General features: G+C 44.1%; 1 protein-coding gene across 12 annotated transcripts in view; it reads right to left on the bottom strand.

Annotated features, from left to right (window-relative positions):
* Positions 1-23,725, bottom strand: part of EPB41L4B (erythrocyte membrane protein band 4.1 like 4B) — a 130,752-nt gene that overhangs the window by 39,342 nt on the left and 67,685 nt on the right. For 11 of the 12 annotated variants that reach the window (XM_058694624.1, XM_058694626.1, XM_058694625.1 and 8 more), the window contains exons 14-15: positions 20,790-20,823; positions 16,993-17,057 (exon numbers count right to left, since the gene is read on the bottom strand). In XM_058694624.1, the coding sequence (XP_058550607.1) occupies positions 16,993-17,057; positions 20,790-20,823 (99 nt within the window). Of the gene's footprint in view, positions 1-13,544; positions 15,207-16,992; positions 17,058-20,789; positions 20,824-23,725 lie in introns of those variants that run through there. The other variant, XM_058694636.1, reaches the window with a different exon arrangement.

Below are 23,725 nucleotides of genomic sequence, written 5' to 3'. Positions count from 1 at the left end.
GTCAACATCTTTGCCATAGACATCTCTGCCCCAAACATTTTCTCACCCCAAACATTTTCACTGCATATCTAATTGGCTGTGAGAGAATTCTGCTGTAAAATATAAAATAGCTGGCTGACAGTTTGGTTTCATTTCTCCATTGGCAAAGTTTCCATTTTTATATCATACAAATCTTAGCTAGCCCTCATAATGGTCTACACGGTGATGCATAGATGTGGTGGTCTTAAATTAGTGGATGATAACTATGTATATCAACTTGATAGAAAATATGGTGATAAAACTTACTGGAAGTGTGAAATAAGAGAGTGCAAAGCCAGACTGCCCACTATACTATTCTAGAAAATAATACATCAGTTACAATGTTAACAAAGGTCAGTCACAAATGCATTACAGCCTTAGCATTTCTTCCACTTTTCCCATAGACCTTTGGAACAGCTAGCAACAGATATGTGACCATATGCCAAGAACAAACAACACTGTAGAAGGCTTCTAGAAAACAACACTAAGCCCAGCTGTAAAAATGCATCCTAGCACTTGGATGGTTACCTCTGTTAATGAAGGAAGAAATTTTAGTGACAAAGGTAAAAGTGTAATGCCAAATGAGACAGATCAACAAGCCAAAAAAATACATATATATAATACTATAAACAGAAGACTTTAAAGACAAGTGCTGAGGTCCAACCTACAAAATGAAATCACTCGTTTTTGCAGTATTGTCATGAATCTACACTATACATTTTTGATGCATTCAAATATTTTGTATTTGGCAATAAAGTCTTTCCAGTTTTGTTACTTATTTTTCATGCCTCATTGTACCTTTTTTTTTTAATGCATGTGGCCCTCTTTTATTTTTCATGATTTTATCTTTCAAGGCAAAACTGCCTTACAGCCAAGTAGTTATGCAGAGAAAATGTTTGCAGCAAAAATGCTCATGGCAGAGATGCTTATGGTGAAAATACACATATTTGTGTCTGTTTTTGGATTTTTCCTATTCTTACCAATCTATTTATCTATTGCTAAACTAGCACCAGATTGTCTTAATGACTTTTGTTGTAATATGTTTTTTTTTTAATTTTTTTTTAACGTTTATTTATTTTTGAGACAGAGAGAGACAAAGCATGAACGGGGGAGGGTCAGAGAGAGGGAGACACAGAATCTGAAACAGGCTCCAGGCTCTGAGCTGTCAGCACAGAGCCCGACGCGGGGCTCGAACTCACGGACCACGAGATCATGACCTGAGCTGAAGTCGGCCGCCCAACCAACTGAGCCACCCAGGCGCCCCTTAACATATGTTTTTAAAGATCTGATGCGATAAATCCTGTTCCCTTTCCCCCATCATTTTTCTTCTTTTCTTTTTTCTTGACTATTACTATGCACTTACTCTTCCAGATTACTTCACAACTCAAGTTACTACCAAAACAATCCCATTGGAATTCTGATTTGGAGCATTAAATATTACAGATTAATTTGAGAGAAGGTATTCATAAGAAATATGATATTTTTCACCATTTATTCAGATCTTTTAAAATGTCCTTCAGTCAGAATTTTTGAACTCTTCCCTGAAGGAAAGCAACATATATTATTAATTGAATCCCTAGGTATATTCCAGTTTTGTCACAATTGAAAATGAGATTTCATTTATTATTACATTTCCTCTAATTTTATTCTACTAGATACACACAATTACTGACTTTAGGATATTTGGGATATTTCTGCCTCTGGCTACTTTGCTAAACTCTCTTATTAAATGTAATTCATTTGTATTTTAAGAAGATAATTTTGTTTCTTCCTTTCTGGCATTTATTGCCTATTTTGTTTTCTTGGCTTATTGCATTGGTAAGGCCTCCAGCATCATACTGAATATCAGCAGTCACCCTTATTTCTGAAGTGTGCAAATTATCTAGTGTTTCAACATTAAAGTTTGGTTTCTGACACATTCTACTTAACCAGGTTCAAGATAGTCCTTTTTCTTAGCTTACTAAGAATCTTGAAAGATTAGCATCACTTATGCGGAGTGAATCCATGCTGTATTCCTAAGTGAACATGACTCCCTTCCCTAAGTGCTTCAAGAAGAATTCGTTCTTTTTCTATATCACCATCAAGCAAGCCTGTCAGTCCGGTTTTCATAATTCATTTTTCAGGAAACTCTATGACATTTCCCTGTCTATTCTGGCGTTTCCCCAAGACTCCATAGTTTTTCAAAGCACAGCGATGCTGACTCAGCAATGACATATGAATTTTCTCATTATTCTTCATGGCCATTTTTCTCAGCCTGAAGGCCTGAACTAATTGCAAAACGGCAAAGTATTTCCTGACTACTCTCTCATCTTGTACTTCAATTTCCTTCACCTTGTTCTTTTCACCCTTGAGAGTTAGCATATTGACTGGTTTCCTTGCTGAAAAGGAAAATTCTGTCCTATGAATCCCATACAACATCCTCAAGAATGGCTATCATAGATTACTTCAAAATAAAATCTTAAGACAACAAGACTAGCTGTCATTAAGTTGTTCATCTTTTTGCTACAACTAAACCATGCATCTGTAAAACTTTAAAAGTCCTTTAAGGGGCTCCTGGGTGGCTCAGTTGGTTAAGCGTCAGACTTTTGCTAGGGTCACAATCTCACAGTTCATGGGATCGAGCCCTGCATCAGTGCACTGTCAGTGTGGAGCCTGCTTGGGATTCTCTCTCTCCCTCTCTCTCTCAAAATAAACAAACATATAAAAAAAAAAAAGGTCTATACCTCTTTGGTTTTTATATGTTCTACCTTCCTTCTCTTTAAATACTGTTTTTTTTATTTAATTTTTTTAACATTTATTCATTTTTGAAAGACAGAGACAGAGCATGAGTGGGGGTGGGACAGAGAGAGAGGGAGAGACAGAATCCAAAGCAGGCTCCAGGCTCCGATCTGTCAGCACAGAGCCTGATGCGGGACTTGAACCCACTGACCGTGAGATCATGACCTGAGCCTAAGTCAAACCCTCAACCCACTGAGCCACCCAGGTGCCCCTTCAAATACTATTTAAAATTTTGGCCCCTAAAAGCCTTTCTCTTTCAGATGATCTATGATACATAGTCCATATGAAAAATATTCCCTTTTTGGCCTATCTTCTCTTTGATGTGAAGGATTAAACCCTGAGTTCTACTCATTTCACATGAACAATTTCAAGACATAAGAGTCATTTTTTCCCAAGGATCTTGCCACTCATACATTTCCAACCTAGTCAGTCTTCCTTGCTGTCCACAATTAATAAGAATAACACTGCCAGTGTTTCTTCTACCTTCCAAGCAACAAAGTAATCAGGCAGGAAAGCCAAGAAATCAACAGATGTTCTGCTTTTAATGAAATGCCAATGTCTGGATGGCCAAGAAATCCCCCATAGATATTGCGCCAGCTTGAAGCCTCTCCTAGGAAAACACAATGAGTATCCTCTATCCAAAGTCCTCTGGCATCGTGTCTAGATTGCTCACTGCACTTATTGTGTGCTGCCTGGACCGAATAACCCTTTCATCTGTTCATGGAACCTGTCTTAACTCCACAGCAGGACTCCTGGAGGCAGGAACAGCTTCTAGGTAGCCCATACAGCACACAGCCTCTCTAAACACCTTCTAGAGGAGCCTGGTGGGGGCAACCTGGCTCCTGTGTCCCTTTTAGCCAAAGTGGGGACAATTTCACATTCCTAGTCAGAGCTAAAGCATCAGGGAGATACTGACAAATATCTCAGTAGAGCTGCCCAACTGCTGGACCTTGGATGGGCTGCTGCTCAAGCAGCCTGGTCTGCTTACCCCGGTGTGCTATACAAATATGCCACTTTCTATGTGTGACAAGGACAAGGAGAAGTTTCTGCCTGCCCATGTCCTGTCCATTAGGCTGAACTGTGGCTCTCCACTTGGGGCTCTTAGCAGAATCTCAGCTACCATGTTTTTACAGCAGATGGTGTCAGCCAGAATCATACTTCCTGGCTGAACATGAGTGCACGAATCATGCTCTCTAAATACTCACAGAGGAAAAAACTCAAAAGCTAACATTTTTGGTTGCCCAGCACTGTGCCATCTATCACCTTATTTGATCCTCTAACCACCGTTTGAAGAAGGGACAATTATTATTTCCTTATTTTACAGGTAAGGAAATGGGAACAGAGAGACTAATTCACTTTCTCCAAGTCACACAGTCAGTACATGGCAAAGCTGGGATTTGAACCCAGGCAACCTGACTCCAGAGCCCAGGGCTCTCTGAAGGGCTAAGAGACTTCCTTGCCTGGGATGAAAGGAGCATTACAATGACATTAAAAGAATACTGGGGGGAGGGAGAAGGGAGGGGGGTGCGGGGCGCCTGGGTGGCTCAGTCAGTTTAGCGTCTGACTCTTGGTTTCAGCTCAGGTCATGATCTCACAGTTTCATGAGTTCAAGCCCCATATCAGGCTCCGTGCTGACAGTGTGGGGCCTACTTGGGATTCTCTGTCTCCCTCTCTCTCTCTGTCCCTCCCCCACTCACGCTGTCTCCATCTCTCTCAAAATAAATAAGTAAACTTAGAAAAAAACAACTCTGGTGGGCACTTAGCTTTGGTTTTGCTACTGCTTAGCTATGTGACCTCAGGTAACTCATTCACTTATCTGGGCCCCAGATACTGCAGTTTTGGGCAAACATCTAGTAAGTATTTATATGCCAGGAACTACAGCTCAGTGAAATAATTTGATTTGTGCCATGTCCGACTGAGAGATGAGAAGGTGCATTTGCTCATCATGGTTTCCAGGATACCTGTCACTCATTTCAATTTTAATTTAGTAGAGGCTGAGCAGAATAGGTCATTAGACTAACATACTGCTACAAGTTCTTATTAAATTCAGTGCAAGCATACTATTTGTAAGCAGAGAATATGTTTGAAAAACTGTAGCTTTTTAAAAATGGGTTTGAGGAGAAATTTTCTATCAACAATCTTAGGAACGTGACACGTTTTGAGGGTTAGGTATGTTAATTAGGGTTGATTTCTTACAGTAACTTAGTGGTTTCATTTTTTTTTTTTAAAGTGACTAGATTGGCACCTGGGTGCTCAAGTTGGTTAAGAATCTGACTTCAGGGGGCACCTGGGTGGCTCGGTCAGTTGAGCATCTGACTTCGGCTCAGGTCACAATCTTACGGTTCGTAGGTTTGAGCCCTGCATCGGGCGCTGTGCTAACAGCTCAGAGCCTGGAGCCTGCTTCAGATGCTGTGTCTCCCTCTCTTTCTCTCTGTTCCTCTCCCGTTCCTGCTCTGTCTCTCAAAATAAATAAAAATGTTAAGTTAAAAAAAAAAAAAGAATCTGACTTCACCCCAGGTCATGATCTTGCAGTTTGTGAGTTCAAGTCTCACACAGGACTCTGTGCTGACAGCTCAGAGCCTGGAGCCTGGTTCAGATTCTGTGTCTCCTTCTCTCTTCCCCCTCCCCTGCTTGTGCTCTCTCTCTCTCTCTCTCTCTCGAAAATAAACATTTTTTTAAAAAGTGACGAGAAAGAAAAGATGAAATGACCTCATTTTCCCCTTGTCTGAAAAGGTCAAAATAATATTTTTTTGGCATGGTTTAGATTCCTTTCTATAGACAACTAATTGGCAGATGGAATTTTTTTCAAATTTGTATTTCTTTCAAGACACCTTCCAAGCAATCAGCCTGGAGCTAATTCTAGTGTTAGCACAGGTAATGGTTGAATCCATAAGAATGGAAGCTGTTTTGATTAGTTTATTAACTGGCTGTAGCCAAAGGCTGTGCGTCTTCTTCAACATCAATTCCCGGTGCCTATTTTAGTACTTGGCATAGGATAGAAACACAGTCAATATTTGTTGAATAAATGTTGTAGTGCATTAAATTTTAATTTTCCTTTGGTAATTTATCATGTGTCTATTCATAAAAGCTTCACTTTGGTCATGAGTTCCCAGTTGTTCCTAACATTAAACGGCCTCTGTAAAACTGTAAAATCTTCTGTACCCGAAGCAGTCAGGAGAGCCTTTTTGGGTTCGGGGGCAGCTGGGTCTCTGTCCTGTGTGAGACCGGGTAGGATAGGTACCCCCCCTTTGAGTCTGGAATTATCCTTTGGTGAAACTGGTCATCAGACGGTTTCAGTGAATGGCTGGAAGAGGGTCAGCAGGCCTCGACGGTTTTCTGCCAGAAAATTGTTTTAACCTAATGTTACTCTTAATAAGTTTATAACCTCTCTCTGATTGATTGAGGCATGATGCGGTGGGGAAGAGCTTTAGAACTCTGTGGGGAGATCTAGGATTTTAGCAATTCCGGATCAATTTCAGGATCTGAGCCCAGAGAATAAATATTCCATGAGTTCATTTTTGCACAGAGGCTCATGACTAAGAGTTTATTCAATCTCTTTCCTGCCTTAAAAAAAAAATACTGACACAAATATAGTTGTTTTCCTTTACAACATTCACTTGTAATAAATTTAACAGTGCTTTCCCTTCTTGGTTTCTCATGGATTTTTTTGGCCTCTCATTTCTGCATTCCAGTGCCCACTTTCTGCTTTAAAATGAAGATTTTTTTTTTTTCCCCAGGTGGGTAACAGCGTGAACAGACTCACCCCCCGCCACTGCTTTAAATGCATCCCCAAACAGCATCACACGGGAGCCCTCAAAGAGCGGCACGACGAAACAATTGTTGCCATGAAAGTGCGGCTACTACTTGTGAAGAATAACGTCTCAAGGAGCCAGTCTTTACACTTCGCAAGAGCCATGGCAGACTTGGGCGTGCGCTGACAGAGTTATTTTTCCACTCTGCAGACACCAGCCGACTCACCGGAATGAATGAAATGAAACCATTATCCATTCCAGAATGAAGTTCAGGTTCGATGAATAAAAGGCACGCTCTGTTAAGGGCAGGTTTGAGACATTCTAATTGCATAAGATACCAGCGTGAGCAGGCGCTGGAGCTGAACACCGGGCGTGTGTGTCCGAGGTGCTACCGATGCGGATTCATCTATTTTGGCTTTTGTTAGTGTCTTAAAATCTCTTCAAATGAGCCTTTCTCTGTTCCTCAGTTCTTGTAGGTTTTCCAGAAGCTTCTAGCATAAACATCCTGAGTTAGCCTCTGAAGCTATACACTGGGCCCAATTTTAAGGGCTTGTTTAATTGCCTTGACTATAGATAGAGCATCTATTATTCAGCCACGGAATGAAGCCCGTGGAGCCGTTAGCATAGCAACACCTCTTGCTTTTGAGGTTTCAGCTGCAGAAAGTGATGTTTAAGCCATTCACAATTCAGTAGGGGATGATTAGGTAGGTTCTGCGGGTTTCTTATGACATGAGCCTACGGGGATGTTCCTCTAATTATTCTAACCCTATTTAGTGGATTGCCCAGACTACGGCAGTTTTGGTGTTTTAAATTCTGCAGCCTTTCCTCCAATAAAACCACTGGCATATCTTGGGATAAAGTGGGATTTTATATCTGATAAGTTAGAACTTTAATTGTAACTAAAAGTAAATCCCTCCTTCCCTGGTCAGTGCACCAGGGAAATTCACAATGTTGGAGTGGGTATTTAAGAAGTTGGAGTAGAAAGTTCTCAACAAATTCCCAAACAGGAAAGGAAATATGGATGTTAGAAATCAAGTCCTTCACCCTGGCTGTTTTTATGCTGTCCGTATTCTTTTTTCTGATCTCCAGGGCATCATATCATATTGATTGTTACCTAAGCTTTTGGAAATCTGCTTTCAAAAAATGCCTGGTAAATATCAACTCTTTCTATCCTTTTCTCCACTATTAAAAAGGCTATGATGATATGATTAATTTTACTTCATCAGTCTGATCTTTATTAAAGAGCACGACAAAAGAGCAGAGGTTCCAGATGGTTCAGAGAAAATAAGTAACAAATGTGGACGTTCAGAAAGATGGAAAGGTATGCAACCTTGCTTACAAATACAGTTAAGATGGAAATTCTGATTTTTACCCATCAGACTAACAAAGGTTGAAAAGAATTAGCTAAGGCTAGGAGCTTCCTCTTGTAGCTTCCTCTTTGTAGAATCACAGAGGCCCTTCAAATCGCTGGTGGGGTGGGGTGAGGGAGCAGGGAGAGGAGGTGTAATTAGGTAGAATATCTTTAGGGTGAAATTTAGTTAGGCAATGTCCAAATTAAACACGCACATATCTTTTTACCCAGCACCCCTACTTTCAGGGAGCTTACCTACAGACAGATTTGCTCAAGTACATAAATGGAATATATAAGCACAGCAGAAAAACTGTAATTTTAGAGATTCGAGGCAACCTAAATGACCATCAATACCGATTGGTTAAGTACATGTGCTTGTTTATACGCGGAATAGCTCTAGATTAAGAGGAAGAAACGCTAACGTTTGCCTCTAGGAAAAACTAGGAAACTAGGGAATCGGAAGGTGGAAAGGAAAAATAACTTTTGTATATTTTTGTCTGAATTTTTGCCAATGCATTACCTCCTAAAATAAGTGAAAAAGCACGGCGGTTCTCTTGATTACTGACTTTCTACTTAGTCACCTGATTGTTAAAAGCCTTCTCTGCTTTGTGTAAAATGAAATACTAAGCTAGACAAGTTGGGGACCGAGCGGGTGCTGTTTTAATTCTCCCAACTTTTGGGTCCCAATTGTACCAGCAGAATGGATCCTCAGTAGTCTCCCCAACTCCTTCCTCTGCCAGTTCTGCCGCGTGCAGATGGGAAAGCATTGTCCACATTCTGCCTGGCCAGTTATTTCCTAGTATTCTCAGACAGAAATATCATTTTTCTTTTTATTTCCTCTCAAAAGATCACCACGGTGTTTCTGCTCTTAGCTTGTTAGAGTTTCAGAGACGTGTCTTTATGTATTGTGTTAACCCTCTTCCTTCTGATCTTTCTCTTGGAACCAAGCACCCCTTTCCATTGCTAAACTTAGACCATATGTCTCAAGCTATCAACCTTTAACACAGGCCATTCCTTGAGCAAGACTTTGAATATCCTCGACCTGTTTCTCACCACATGGACCGCTAAGGCCTTAAACCTCAAAAGCCACCAAAACTGGCCACCAGCCAGCATCAAACATTGTGCAGAGCACCTTACATACCTACTGTCATTTACTTCCATTTGGGGATGAGGAGAATGAGGCACAGAGAAGAAACCGGACAAAGGTCACATGGCTGGTGAGTGACAACGTTGGGATTCAAACCCTGTGGGGCTCCAGAGCATTCACATTTCACCTCGTCAGAAAACTGCGGGGCACATGTCCCAACAAAGTCACCTCTCCACACTGGACCTGCAGTCTGTCTCTCAGCAGCGTGCAGCATCCTGCCAATTTGCTTCTGCAAACTTTTGCCTCTTCCCCACGCTGGGTTCTGAGCCTGGCACGGGTCCCTACGCTGGTGTGTCCATGCCACCTTCAGCTCCAGTGGATGCAATTCTCTAGCCCCTTGCTTCTGGAGTGAGGAGTGCAGGATGACGACGCATTCCGTTTGACAGACTTGGGAGAGGGACGTTATGATGAAAGGAAGGCCATAGAAAGAAACACTAGATTTTTCACATTCTTCTGCTTCACTGTGAACCTACTAAATAAGTGAAAACATAGCTAGCTACTTATGATGATGGATTCATTTACTGTTTGATTCATGCCTAATCTAAAGAAAAGAGTTGGCCTTTCTAATGAGAGTTAAAGTGGAACAAAAAACAAAAAAACAAAAAAAAAAAGAAGAAGAAGGCAAACCAGATAGGAAGCTGTGCTTTTCCAAAGTGAGGTCCTGTACTTGCCTGTCTCAGACTCTTCTGGTGACTTAAAATGAAGGTTCCTTAGGTCTTACCACCAATCACTTAAGTAGAGCCTAGAAATCTCCTAAGTTTCTTTATTTTGAGAGAGAGAGAGAAAGAGAGAGAGAGAGAGAGAGAGAGAGAGAGAGAGAGAGAGAGAGAGAGAACAAGCAGAGGAGGGGCAGACAGAGAGGGAGAGAGAGAGAATTCCAAGCAGTCTCCACAATGTCAGCACAGAGCCAGACACAGGGCTCGAACCCACAAACCATGAGATCATGACCTGAGCCGATAGCAAGAGTTGGATGCTTAACTGACTGAGCCACCCAGGCACCTCTCCATTTTTAATAAGCTGTCCAAGTAATTCTTTGGTTCCCTAATTTGGGGAAGTTTGCCAATTTGCAGGATTATTTAAGATTTCCTTTGCTGAGGCTCTGCTGAATGTCAACTTCACATTAGTTTCACCTTTTAGATGCCTCAGGGGCCTTCTTAAAAATGTGCTACTTTTCATGTACAAAGGGACTCTTTCCTGAACAGTAGTTTGAGGTTTCTCTCTCCCTGCCCCCTTATGCCTTGCCTTGGCATTTGTCAGTTGCCTCCTGGAGGGAAATGGCAGAGGCAAATCATCCTAAGCCTATTTAAGGCATTTACCTGGTACTTATGGAAGATTTGGTCAGTCAGGGAATTGACTTAGAGCCAAGTTTGGGAAATATTGATTCAAAGGATCAATATGGCTGCTCAGGGAGTTCTTTGATGAGCTCAGATCTTAAAGGACTAGTTAAAACTTGGAAAGTCAAGGGCAACGAAAAGGATCTATTATTGTGTTCAGACCAGGACCCAGGAGGCTGGAGTCACTGACCTGGAAGGATGGTACCATATTAACAGGCGCGGGGCAGGGCGGGGGCGGTGCAGGGGGGAAGCACTCCTGCACTGCCCTTATTCCTTCATCTTTGCTGTTAAGGGGAACCATTTTCAGTGGAAATGGTAGACCAAGAAATGAAACAGGCGAGAGGGTTTTGAAGGCCAAGATAATTACCTGGCATGATTTCAAGTCTTTCAGTCCATATGAATTGTATCAATCTGACAACAATGCCAATTCACTGTTAAGATATTCTGAGGGATCACAGAAAAATAGGGAATGATACAAGACCAGTAAGTCCTCAGTTTCAAAAATGCAAAAAGCTAATTCCACTGGTTATAGAATCCTGAGGTTGGTTGTGCAGGCAGGTAATACTCCAGAAGAAATGACGAGTTTGTGAGCTCCAGGAAAGGAAGCAGTGAATCATGTCAAATAAGGAGTGTTTCATAAGAAGAAAATAATGTTCAATCTCTGCTCCTTAGCAAAGGGGGCTGTTGAATGAATGCAGGTTCTAGACTGCTAGAGGGGGGAGGGTAAAGTGTTAGGGGTTACTAGACCCCTGGGAGAGGAGCGGGGAGAGGAGTAACAGGGTTATTAGCTAATGAGAGATGGTGATGGACGAGGTTACTTACTGGACCACAGGTGTGCAGCATATGGACAATCACTTGATGCTGGTGGTGGTAAGTGGCTCCTAGTTAGTAACTGGATTCCAGAGTAGTGAGCTCGTCAACATAATCTAGTAATAGTCTCATGGAGATGTAGATCGACAGGGTCCCAAATCTCGAGATGATTATTGGCGGGAAGCATTAGAGCACAGGGACCAAGAACATGGGCTGGAGTCAGAACTGCACAGGCGTGACAATGTGCAAGCTGCTTGGTTAAACCCTAAGCCTGAGCTCCCCCAGGTGAGAAAGGAGGGCAAGATCCACCTCACAGAGTGGCCAGGAAGGTCAAGTGAAGCAACACATGGAGCGCAGGAAGCACGCATCTGGTCATCAGTCCCTGTATATTACTGTGGATCCATGTCAACCTACCGGGGCTTCCAGGATCTCGTGGCTGGACTGTCCTCTGCCCTGTAGCAGCAAGGCTATCATCATACCAATGCTTCAAATGAGAACACCGCAGACACACCGGGTAACATTCAGATGATGAAGCTGAAGCCAGAACATAGGTGATGGTCAATGTCCTACTCCAAATGTGACGCCCTCGACTGGGTACAGTTGTTCAGATACCTCTGGGACCAGCTCAGAGATGATGTGCTGCCTGTTATCTGGCTAGACATTTCTGTTAGAATGAAGGTGGAATAATTCATTTGTTGAACAGACATTCACGAGCACCTGCTATCTACCAGGCACTGGGGAGCAAAGGCAAATATGATACAAAGCTCATACTTAAGCGTACAGGCTCCAGGATAAGATGAACCAAAGAGGCAGTTTTAACATAAAGCAGTGAATGCAATGTTGCCATAGGAGGGCCGAGGGGAAGTTACAGAGCAGAGCACGGAAACCAACCCAATTTGCAGAGGTGGGGTGGTCAGAGTCCCTGGGAGAAGACGCACCTGAGTGGAGGTTGAAGGGGTGAGTGGCAGCTGGGCAAAGGGGATGGGAGTGACAGAGTTCTTGGCAGAAGAAACAGGATTTGCAAAGCACAGGTCGGGGCAACAGCAGGATACGGTGAATGCCAGGAACCACAAGCAGCGTGGTGGTGCAGACGTTTAAGCAGGAGGGTGAGAAATGGGGCAAAATAGGCTTGAGTAATAGGATGGAAGCAGATAGCAAAGGAATTCCATAAAGAAGGCCTTGGACTTCACCCTCTGGGTGGTGGTGAACCCTGGCAGATGTGGAGCGTTGGAATGACACAACCAGAGTGTTTCCTTAGAAAGATTCCTCTAGAGACTGAGCAGGAGGAGCCTGTCAGGAGCCTGGAATCAGGGAGACCAGGAAGAGCATCTCTCAAGGCAAAGGTTGGCAAGGAAACTGAGTAGACCCAGGGACTGCCTGGGTGCAGGTGGCAAAAGGGAAAAGAGCTACGGATGGTGTAGCGGGTAGAAGAGAGAAAATCGGGCAGACGTCTTTTTTATCTCCAGCAAAAGATGATGAATTTGATTTCTGACATGAGTTTGAGCTGTATATACGGGATACACAGGTTGAAATGTCAGTCTAAAATCTTGTAGGACTAGTCTGGGTAAGAGACCAGGGTTCTAGGGCCAACAGCCATAAAGCTGTGCCAGCATGAAAAGTCCCAGGCAGACTGCGATGGAGATAAAAGAGGTGGGCAGAGGAAGGACCCCTGGAAAACACCGATATTTAAGAGGACGACAGAGGAAGAGGCTGTTACAAAGACAGAAGCAAAAGTCAAAGAGCTGGAGAAGCAGATGTTGAAAAAGCCAAGGGAACAGAACTTCGAGAAGCTGTGAGTGAGTGACCATCACCATCACATGCAGTAGAGGAAGGTCCACAGAGTTGCGGGATGAAAAGTGTGCACCTCATTTAACAATTAGGAGGCCGTAAGTATGCATCCTGGTTAGACTTCGTGGTTGCAGACAACTGAATCCACTCAAGTTATTTTAAGCAGAAAGGTATTTATTAGAGGGGATCTGTGTACACCATCTCCAGGAGGCCACAGACACAGGTTTGGATGTCTTTCCACCGGAAACAGTGAGTCGCCAGGACCAACACCCATCCTCATCACAGGACCGTTATGGGGGAAACCCACTCTGCCACCGCTTCACTCAGTCCAGAGCCTGTGACCAGTTACTAGAACCTTCACCACAGATGAACCAGATGAAGAAATGCTTCAGCCACCGTGCCTACCAGAGCTGCTCTTCCCAAGGGCAGCTTCATCCTCGGACGAACTTCCTCCATGTCACCTAACGGAATGCTCACCTCCAGACTTCGGAGAGCTCACCGTCCCACTACCTACGTCATCCACAAACGATACTTCTGCGCAATGTAAAATGAAGATGGAGTCCAAAAAAGCAAGAATAATCTTTATTCCTTGGAAACACATTTGTAAAAATGGATCACTAAGATTAAAAGATTCAGAACACATTTATTTGTATGCGGCACAAACACTGAGGATCAAAACATCTGCTACAACAGAATACACCTGTAAACAGATTATCTTAGGAAGAGTTTGTCGGTGAAGGACTCCGCCGTGCAAGGCCTGCAGCGGAGCCCCTCCTGCTGGACAGATTTTTGTGGTAACCAAAAATAGATCAGATTTTAGCAATAAAGTGTCTTAAGAGATGTCAACACATTTTTTTAAAAAAGGCTTACAGTGGGCCAAATTACAATTACATATACTTAAATGGCATAAGAATCGTTTTTCACAAAAAGACTAATGAAAAATTATCTCAGGTTTACCAAGGAAAAAAAAAAGTCTGATTTGTGGCTTCAAATGGGGGGGTGGGGTGGGGAAATAAATATTTTGGTACAAGTTCTACCCTAAAAGACAGCCCATTGATAGCTGGTACTACAAAATGTACAACACCCATCCCATCCTATTCTACAGAATGCTTTGGCACAGCTTCATTAAAATCTTACACACATTAATTTGAGCCATAAATGTTATCTTGGATTTCATGTTGCTTTTTAAAAGAGTTAAGTCCAGGGTAAAAACCAAGCCTCAAATTCTATAAATTCTGACAGTGTGTGTTCACAATTGTGTCTTCTGAAATCATGCAAGTTAGCAGCACCGATCAACAATTGAAAAAAAATTATTCTTGTACTTGAGCGACAAATTCTATCAAAAAGGGATGCTATGCAATTTATGATTAGTAAAACTGCTAAGATTCAATGTGCCTGAACTGCTTTAAGATCAGAAATTCAAAGCCTCCCCGCATTTATGTAACAAGTTATATACGTTCTTGCGCTTCCGAAAGCGGTAGCCCTCTGTTAGAGAAGGGAAATTTGCAGTTTTCCTACGAGCAATTTAGTTTGAATGTTACATCCTCAGACTAAAAATATTAACTTTTAATACGATCACAGAATTTTAGAGCTGGAAGGAGCTTGGCAATCACTTAGTCCTACCCACTCTTTCCAGATGGGGGAAAAGGAGGCCAGCAAAGGAGAAAGGCTTGTCCACAATCTCACAACGGCCAGGACTGGGCCCCAGGGCTGTATGGTACTCTACAAAGAGCTCTCTTCCTAAGTTCTTCTGGTTTTATTTGGTCCCATTCATTAAATAACAGAGAAATACCAAATACACAGCAATATGATAAACATAGACTTTTACTCCAATTTTTAAATCAGAATATTAAAACGATTCCTGAGCCTTTCACTACCTTCATTTTATTGAGAACGCAGTCAACAGTAAATTGTGACTACTGATTGTGGAGATTTTCAAATATGTACACGGACTCCAGAAACACCTTTCAGAACTATTCCTTAAGGACACTTTTGCGGACGCATCTGTGTGATGGCAAGACATGTTTCATGGAATGTAATGAAACCATGCTGGTGAACAGAGGTGAGATGTGTCAGTCTTTCAAAGTGCAGTCATGAGTTTATCTCGGTACATCATACTTTGCACTCCTCCTAAGTTCTTCTGGTTCTGGTCGTGGACATAATCGAAACGGCCGCCACTTCCACTGGCCGACGTTTCCCAGTGTGGCCTGTCATCCTGAAAGCATGGCCTGTTTTGTCGGCAGAGTGAATGGTTAGCGGGAGGGATGGAAGAAAATTCAGAAATGTGAGTGAAACAACACAAGCACGAGGCAAGCGGGCGGGAAAAACCATGAACCATGTGAATGGGGATGGCTTCCAAGCTGAAATGAGTGGATTTGCTCAGGTATGTTTAAAATTCGGATGCAGGTGATCTACCAACTTCCAAGTGGAGAAAAGCTCGGTCGCGGCCATACCACATTTCTCAAAGGGCACCTTGAGGATCCCTCAGTCTGGGGGAAGTCAGGTGAAAAAGGTTCCTTTCCCAGGCACTTCTTGGGGCTGTGACCATGCTACGGTGCCCTGTGAGTGCCTTAGGCAGCGTTTACCAGAGCCTAGGACCAATGACCTCTGTATCTCAGGCAGTGCTTCTCCAACTCTGGAGAGCCTGGTAAAACACGGACTGCGGGGCCCCACCCCCAGAGATCCTGACCCAGTAGGGCCCGGGTGGGGCAAAGAATGCATCAGCAAGCTCCCAGGTGAGGCGCACTGTTCCAGCCTTCCTCGGAATCCCCACTGCTAAGTGCTGGGCAAGGTCATGCCTCAGAAGGAAAACTAATGTGACAAAACAGGCCAAAAGAAGTGTAAAATTCTGTAAAAACAAGGTTAATAAAAATAGCACTTCTAGAAATCTCTTCTGTTTCTTATGTCTGGAAAATAAACTGCCTTCACAATACACAGAAACATTTAGAATTATTAGTCCACTAGGCTGACTAGCTTTAAAAAGCTACCCAAATATCAAGTGTTTACGATCAAACAGCACTGCTCTCCTCCAAGGTCCCCCCAACAAAAGTGGCAAGAATTCTCAAGAACTAATTGCTCTCATTTGCCTTACTCCAAATGGATTTATTTCCATCATTCCATTCTCCGTACTTTCTCAAGCAGCAAGGCTAGCAACCTTACCAAGAAATAACTTTATGCAAAGTGAATTCACCAACAGAAAGAGCTTCACACATAAACACCAATTAAGACTGATCTAAAATTCAAATCTTAAAAGGAACGTTTGCCTTTACAAAGCTAGCGTTAAAACACTCTCGAGCCTAACTAGAAACCCAGCAAGGCAGGCGCCAGTTTACTTGGAAAGGACTGTGGTAGGGTTAGGGCAGAGGTGAGTAAAACAGAGCCCTCAGGCTAAATCCCACTCACCATCTGCTTTGGTAAATAAGTTTATTGGAATGCAGCCCTGCCCATTCACTTCTGTCTGAGGCTGCTTTGAAGCTACAAGAGCAGAGTTGAGTAGTTGTGACGGAGAGCACAAAGCTGAAAATATTGATTATGTGGCTCTTAACAGAGAAAGTTTACTGACCCCTAGGTTCAGAAAAAAGATCCACAATCACAAAAAGCAACCCCCCACTCCATCCCTGAAAAAAAGTCCTTTCAAAAAACCCACAACAAAAATCCCCAAGCTCAAAGCATATTTTTAGTAACCGAATTCTTGGGACAGGAAAACGTTACTTAGAAATTTTAAGCAACATTTCTAACACAAAACCAAACCAAAAATATCTAAGGTTAGAATGACTGAAAAAACAAAAAACAAAACCCAATTCATTTTCATTTCATAAAGCAGAACTTTGGTAAATCCAGACTCATCACTGGCTTCTTTTGCTCTGCAAATTATTCATCTCTGCCATGACACAGCAGCTCTTAACCGTTGTTTTCCGATGCAGACTTTCGATTCACAACGAGGCAGAATTTGAGCCTTTCCGGAGAAAGGGAGAACTTTCAAGTAAGTACAGCTCCGTGAGCTCAAGCACTTACCTTACATTTGGAGAGTGAGGGTGCCACCGAGGCTGGCTGGGGTGGATATTGGGATGGTATTGAGGCTAGAAATGAAATACCAAACTTGATTATTCAATGACCTTTTGATTTCAATGGTCTTCATTTAGTTTCTCTTTTACTGGCATCCAGCTGAGGGGCCCAGGGCTGTGACTGGAAAGGCTATAACCAAACCCTGGATGGGCGGTGGCTTCCCAGGACGATCACGTTTCCCCTATGACAAAGGCAGGGGGGCTGGAAGGCTGCCCTCGGAAGAAAGGGGAAAGCATCTGTCTGGGAAGGGTCCCCTAGAGCGCCCAGGACAGGCAGTATTCATCTCTCCCAAGGGAACAGACGGAGGACACCCAAGATATGGGGTGAATGGTAGGCAATTTCTTTCTTCAGAAACAATTTTTGTCATTGCTGAAGATGACGACAACCGTGTGTAACAGTGACATCTGCAAACACAAGACAACTGGACGGGGACATTAAGTCAGCAGGATTGTGGGCGAACACCTTCTCCCTTGTTTAAGCAATAAGAATAATTTTCTAAAATGTGATCCAAAACCTAGTACCAAACCTTGCCGCCCACCTGGCCGTCACCAAAAACAAACAAAACCCCAAACCATTCAGAGCACTGATTATTCTGATACAACAGAAGGAAAGAAGGAAGGAATTTGTCCATTCAAAAAATGGATCCAGATTGATGACTCACAGAACGAGCAGGAGTGAAGACAAGGCAGGCCTGGCTGGGTGACGGGACTGTCTACCGCCTCTGGCCTGTAGAGGGCGGTGGCTCCAGGCAAGGCCAGAAGCCACGGGGCTTCTCAAGGCTAAACTTTCTGTGGAGCACATGAAACCCTCTTGACGTTTAAGTCACTACAGTCTTGCCACCATTATTCTTTTAATTATTTCTTCCCCTTCTGCTCCTTCCCCTGCTGTTTTGGTTAATAAGCAGAGGCCTGTTCTGTATTATGGAAAATTCTCAGTAATTCTGTTCATTCAGTTTTCAGGAAACTGAGATGCCCTCCCTGCCTATTCTGTATTCTAGTGAGCTCTCTCCTTCAGAGCTGCCTGTCAGCAAGCTAAGTGTGCAGCCCCCTGCACAGGCTACGGGAAAAGGGAATCTGGAGAAAAGATCTCAGGAGCAGACGCTGAAAGCTGACCTCTCTTAGGGGGACAAACACCTAGAGTTTAGATGTGCCCATAGCTGAAATGCTTCCAGTGTTTTGGTCACACAGCCAGGCCCCAAATGAGGCTCCACTGGCTGCATCTTCAACAAAAGGGAATAATGTAGAATAGAAATGGACCTTCTGTTCCACTCCCTGTCTTCAAACACAAGCAAATCAGATTCATTAGGGAGAGGTGGGTACCTCATCCATAAAGACCTGGAAGGATATTCCCAAACCTTCCTTGATCTCCTTCGGTAATTTATTCACACTCTAAAGCTGTCAAGCAGCATTTTTAAATGTTAACCCAGATGGTCATTGGGGCAGTTTTTTCCCCTGGGGATAATTGGAAATATATATGTGCATTTTTGCTTGTCACAATGACTGCAAAATTACCTTTTAACTACTGGGCAGAGAAGAGGAAAGCTAAGCATCTGTAACTCTTGGGACAGTCCCAACAATGAAGAACTGTCCCTCCCCAAACACCAAGAGATGTCCTTATCAAAACCACAGAAATCTATCCTTTGCAGTTGGCTAGTCTCACTGAGGTCACAATAAGACAGATGTTCCATACTCCCATTCTCCCGAAAACCCTTCTCAGCACTCAAGCCTTTATCAATCAGGCCACTTCTCAGGACGTTCTCTTCCCGCTCAATTCATTCCCAAACCTTGACAGAGCAACACGTAACCTCCAAGATGGCTAAGGTGTGGGGGACCAGTGGTTGCCAAAGATGTTACAAGAACAGTTTTCGTGCATGTGAGTTCCGTGAACAACTTCCTCGGTATTCACTCTGAGCAGGGAATAATGGGCTTTGTTTTCATTTTTTTTCTTGCCTTCAAGCAGGGACCGCCCGTCCACAACTCTTCCCTTCCCCCACAGCTAGCCAGTCACACCCGAAAATTTCTCCAAACCAAAAAGCTGATCTGTGACTGAGAAGATTCAAGAACCTAAAAAAAGACAAGATCGGGAAACCTAGCTTTTCCCCTACCAGGTTCAAAGCACTTTTTACATGTTATCCCCTCCAAACTCAGAAGTTGTGCCCAGATTCTACACATCGGGAATATGATTTCATGTATGGAAGATGATATGGCAAAATTCTTCTGAAACATAATTTGGAGACCTCGTAAAAGTCATGTACGTTAGGATCCCACCCCCATCGAAAAATTAGTATCTACGGCAACAAAAGATCAGGAAAGACACTAAACCAGAACAAACGCTCCCAGGTGACCTCATGGAGTAGCTTCTTGTGACATCCGAAACCAGACTGTGATGGAGGAAACCTGAGCGTAATGTCCTTGGACAGAACCCGCCCAGGAAAAGAGAAATGGCCCCAAGTGAGGAGGCCATCAGACACGACTGCTGCCCTCCAGGCACAAACCTACTAAGTGAGGGGACACGCTGTCAGCACAGCTCATCAGAACCCCCTTAGCAGCTCTGAAGCTCTCTGATGCCCAGAACTATCTGTCCCTAGAGCATCTGATTGTTCAGCCCAGGGTGAGGCCCAAGCACCGGCCATGTTTTTAAAGCCTGCCTGATGGTTTTAACATGCAGTGGGGTTGAAGACCACTGGTGTTGGTGATTTCCAGTTATGAGGATCAGAGAAGGCTCTGTGGAGGAGGCGGCTTCTGAGGGGACTCTGGAGGGGATTTTAATGCACAGACAAGTGAGGGGATTTCAGGCAGACAAGCATGGAAACGGGAACAGTGGGAAGAAATTCTGGGGGCACCGATTATGTGATTCTTTGAGAGTTGAACATATGATGTATGATAAGGAGCAGAGAGGAGGAAGGCAATAAATGTAGAAAACCAAGTTGGAGCCAGGTTGTAGAAGGCTGTGAATGGCCAGCAAGAGCCACCCCCAGGTAACTGTGAGTGGGTAGGGGGGCAGGCGGTGAGGGCCCTGGTTGGCCACCCTGTAAAAGAGCATATCACGAGCCACAGAAACCTATCTGTGCTCCTTCTGCAGGAAACAGGCCTGGCACAATGCTTTACAAAGTAGGTTCTGGAAACCAGTGCTCCACTGATAACAGATACACTATCAAAAACAGGTGGGTAGGTGAGAAGCTAGCTTTTTTTGATTGGGGGAGGGGGTGTTGAATATCAAATGATTTGGGGAGACAATGGATTAAAAAAAATAAAACGTTATCTTTTTTGTAGGATTTCTCAGTACTTTTGAAACCCCAGCGGAGACTGTAAGATCCAAGAAGGGGAATGAAGGACACATCTCCCAAACGTGTGACTGAGACATCCTTTCCTGGAGGCACATCTCAAGGGACTCATGTTCCCTAGGCCTAGAACATGCTGACAAAACACGGCCTCACTTGAGCGCTCCTAAGAGGTTGTGTTTGACCACCCAGAAACTTAAACATATGTCTCTGTGGTTTGCCAGTTGATAAGGTTAAGAAAAAATAGGCAGCTGAAATGACCAAGAGGGGCCAGGAGTCACAGAGGAAGGTTCTCCTCTCACCGTTTTCTCAAAAAAACAAAAAAACCAAGCCCCCCCCCCCACAACCAACAAAAAGCATGTTATTATTTCTTCAAAATCTGACTATAAGCATAATAACTACTTGATGTAGAAAATTTTGAAATTTTAAGAAGTATTCAAGAAAGTCTTTAAAAGCAGTATCTCACCTGGTAATTATGGACTTCAGGATTTGTTTTAGAGCTATAGAAAAGAAGGGAAAAATTGTAATGTAACAGGTTGTAAAGTGGCACTGTTAGTGATTTTTTAACGATCATAAATCTTAAACACCACCTACACTGTTAGGAACTTTCACGAACACCGCTTCTTTTTGGTTATTAGCTGTTTACATGAACATATAACCAAGGAAACCAAACACCAACTTCCATTCGTCATTTTCGAGCTCACAAACTGAAACACAAAGGTAATAATCCAGAATCCTGCTTGCCACGCTTTGGTGACAAAAAGGGGTCCTTTCAGTTGGGACACACCAAGTACTTTTAGCTCCCATTCCAGGTCTGCGCTGGAACTGCTGGGTGGCACCAGACGGCTCCAGTGACGTCCAGAGCTTTTTCCAACTGAAGGGAGAGCTGAACATCTACCGGCCGTTTCTGAACATCTACCGCTATGGGTCCCACTGCTATGAACAATGCCACGATCCGGCCACCACCGTGGAACGCTTATTCCATATAAGGCTCTGTACTGGGAGCTCCACATCTGTTACTATTTAATCCGCACCACAAGGCTATGAGGTCAATAACTGGTACCACCTCATTTTACAGATAAAGGAAAGGTTGCCTAACAGAGAAGTTGGGAAACCTGCTCAGGGTCAGTCAGCTACGTAGTCAGTGGCAGAGCTGGGACTGGAATGGGTATCTGCTCCATCTCAGAGCCCACCTTCTTTCCACGGAGTCCAGCTGGCTCCCTGACGGTCCGAGCAAAGGTACCACGCTCCTCATGCACGATCCTATTTTGGTGGACTCACAAGTAAAACTACTCTGGTTAAACAACTATACGTACTCACATATATGGGCAGAGAATCCCAGGCTGGCTTTGCACTTAAAACACATGTGTTTCCTAAGTAAGGCTGGCATCCGCCAGGAGAAACACAAACAAACACGGCACCATCGTTGGGCTACGTGGCTAGGGTGGTGTGCTCGAAATCAAGGTTTATTGCTTCAACAATGGGAGAAACATTTTACTGTTATGAGTCTTGCTTGGGGTCTAAATGGCTCTGTCTTCCAGAAAGGCCAGTGCACCAAGCCAGGCTCTGGGCCAGATTCACCTCCAGCTGGATTTTATCTGGAAGGTTAAGTGTTCTGCAAGGTGCAATTTTTCTGGTATCACCTCTGCAGCCCAGAGCGCAATTTCATCCCTGGCTCCCACAGCAATCCTACTCACCCTGGGATCCCACAGGCTGCGAAGAGCAATTGAACAGCTGCGAACAGTGGTTATTAGCTCATTTGTTCTTAAAGGGTATATTTACTGGGTTTTTTTGTTCCTGGTGGACACTTTTTTTAAGTTTGTTTTGGTTCCCAATATATATAATCTCCACTAGATGCTCAATATATATATAATCTCCACTAGATGCTAAAAGGAAAATATAATTTTATTAGGGAAAAACAAACAAAACAATCGCTTCCTTAGCAAAGGAAAGAAATGTTGTAACTCACAGGCCCCTGAGAATTAAAAGCAAGATACACTGACAGGTGGAGAAAGGTGCAAATGCTTCTAGCATACTACCCGCAGCAGGGATCCTAGAGAAGGGCGAGCCCACAGGCCTACAATGAACCCATGTGGGAGCCCCTCCCTCGGGGGGCCAGGGTATGCTCCATGGCAGTTCAACAGGACTCTGCAGCCCTTCTTCAGGTGCTGAGAACTGAACCCAGACACAAGAGTCGGCCGCCTGCCTCCTCACAGAATGGCACTGCAGGCGGAGCCTGGAACCAGAGACACAGGGCTGAGCTCCAGCTGTGTGATACAAGGGGCTGGTTATGTTCCCTAGCGCGCTTCGGGGCCCTTGCGGGTGTCTTGTGGCTGCCTGGGGGACAGGGGTCAGATGTCAGAGGAACAGCAGGCACCAGCCCTTTCCTCCCTGCCTGGCTCCACCCAGGGCAGCTCCACTTTTGTCTGTTCTCTATATTGGACTTCCAGGTCAGGTTTCTTCCGGGGGGCGAAAATCAGAGACTCAAAAAGTTAGGGCAAACACTGATCTAGCCCAAACTCCTTGTTTTCAGTGAGAAAAAGGAAGCCCAGCAGGAAGACCTAAGGCCCCCACGCTGGGTTAGAGCAAGGCTGGGATGAGGCGGGAGGCCTTCTGGTCCCTTGGCCTGCACCCTCATCCCCAACCAAGGCCTCTGGCTTATCCGCTCCTCCACATGCCGGGCTCTGCCCGAGTACAGGTGCAGGGCACATGGCACAGTCAACTTGTGTTCATCTCTAAGACCTCCCCAGCAGTCTGAGACCCGTGTGCCTGGGAAGACCAAGGGGCTGACTAAACTGGGCTGCCAGTGCCTGGAGCTTGGATACCAGGGCCGAAGGAATGACAGCCTGTAATTCTCCAGCATGAGAGAGCAGCTGTCCACCTAGGTCAAAACTCACATAAGCAGTTGTTTCAGAGAGAGAAAAAGAGGCAAGTGCAAGATGGGATGGTGGTTCCCACACACTAGAATCACCTGGGACTTTAAAAAAAAAAAAAAAAAAAGCAAAAAACCCTAGGTGCGTGCGTCCCCTGCCCAGAGACTGATTCAATGAGCCTGGGGTATGGCTGGGCTGAGGGGGACGTTTCAAGGCTCACCAGGAGATTCCATGTACAGGAAAGATCAAGAACACCTGTGCTGGGGGAGGGGCTGGCAAATCACACCCATGGGCCAAATGTAGCCCACCTGCATTTATGAGTAAAGTTTTACTGGAACGCAGCAGCCTTGTCCTTTCATTTACGGACTGTCTATGGCTGCTTTTGTGCGCCAACCACAGAGCTGAGCAGTCATGAAAGAGACAGCATCGCCTACAAAGTCCCAAGTATTTACTATCTGGCACTTCACAGGAAAAGTTTGTTCACATCTGTGCTGGAGTTTCAGTCTTGTGACATGTTCTTTTTTCTGCA

The sequence above is a fragment of the Neofelis nebulosa genome, chromosome 12 (genome assembly GCF_028018385.1).
Source record: "Neofelis nebulosa isolate mNeoNeb1 chromosome 12, mNeoNeb1.pri, whole genome shotgun sequence".
In the NCBI taxonomy this organism is placed as follows: domain Eukaryota; kingdom Metazoa; phylum Chordata; class Mammalia; order Carnivora; family Felidae; genus Neofelis; species Neofelis nebulosa.
The sequence above is the reverse complement of the archived record's forward strand: the minus strand, read 5'-3'. Positions and strand labels throughout refer to the sequence as shown.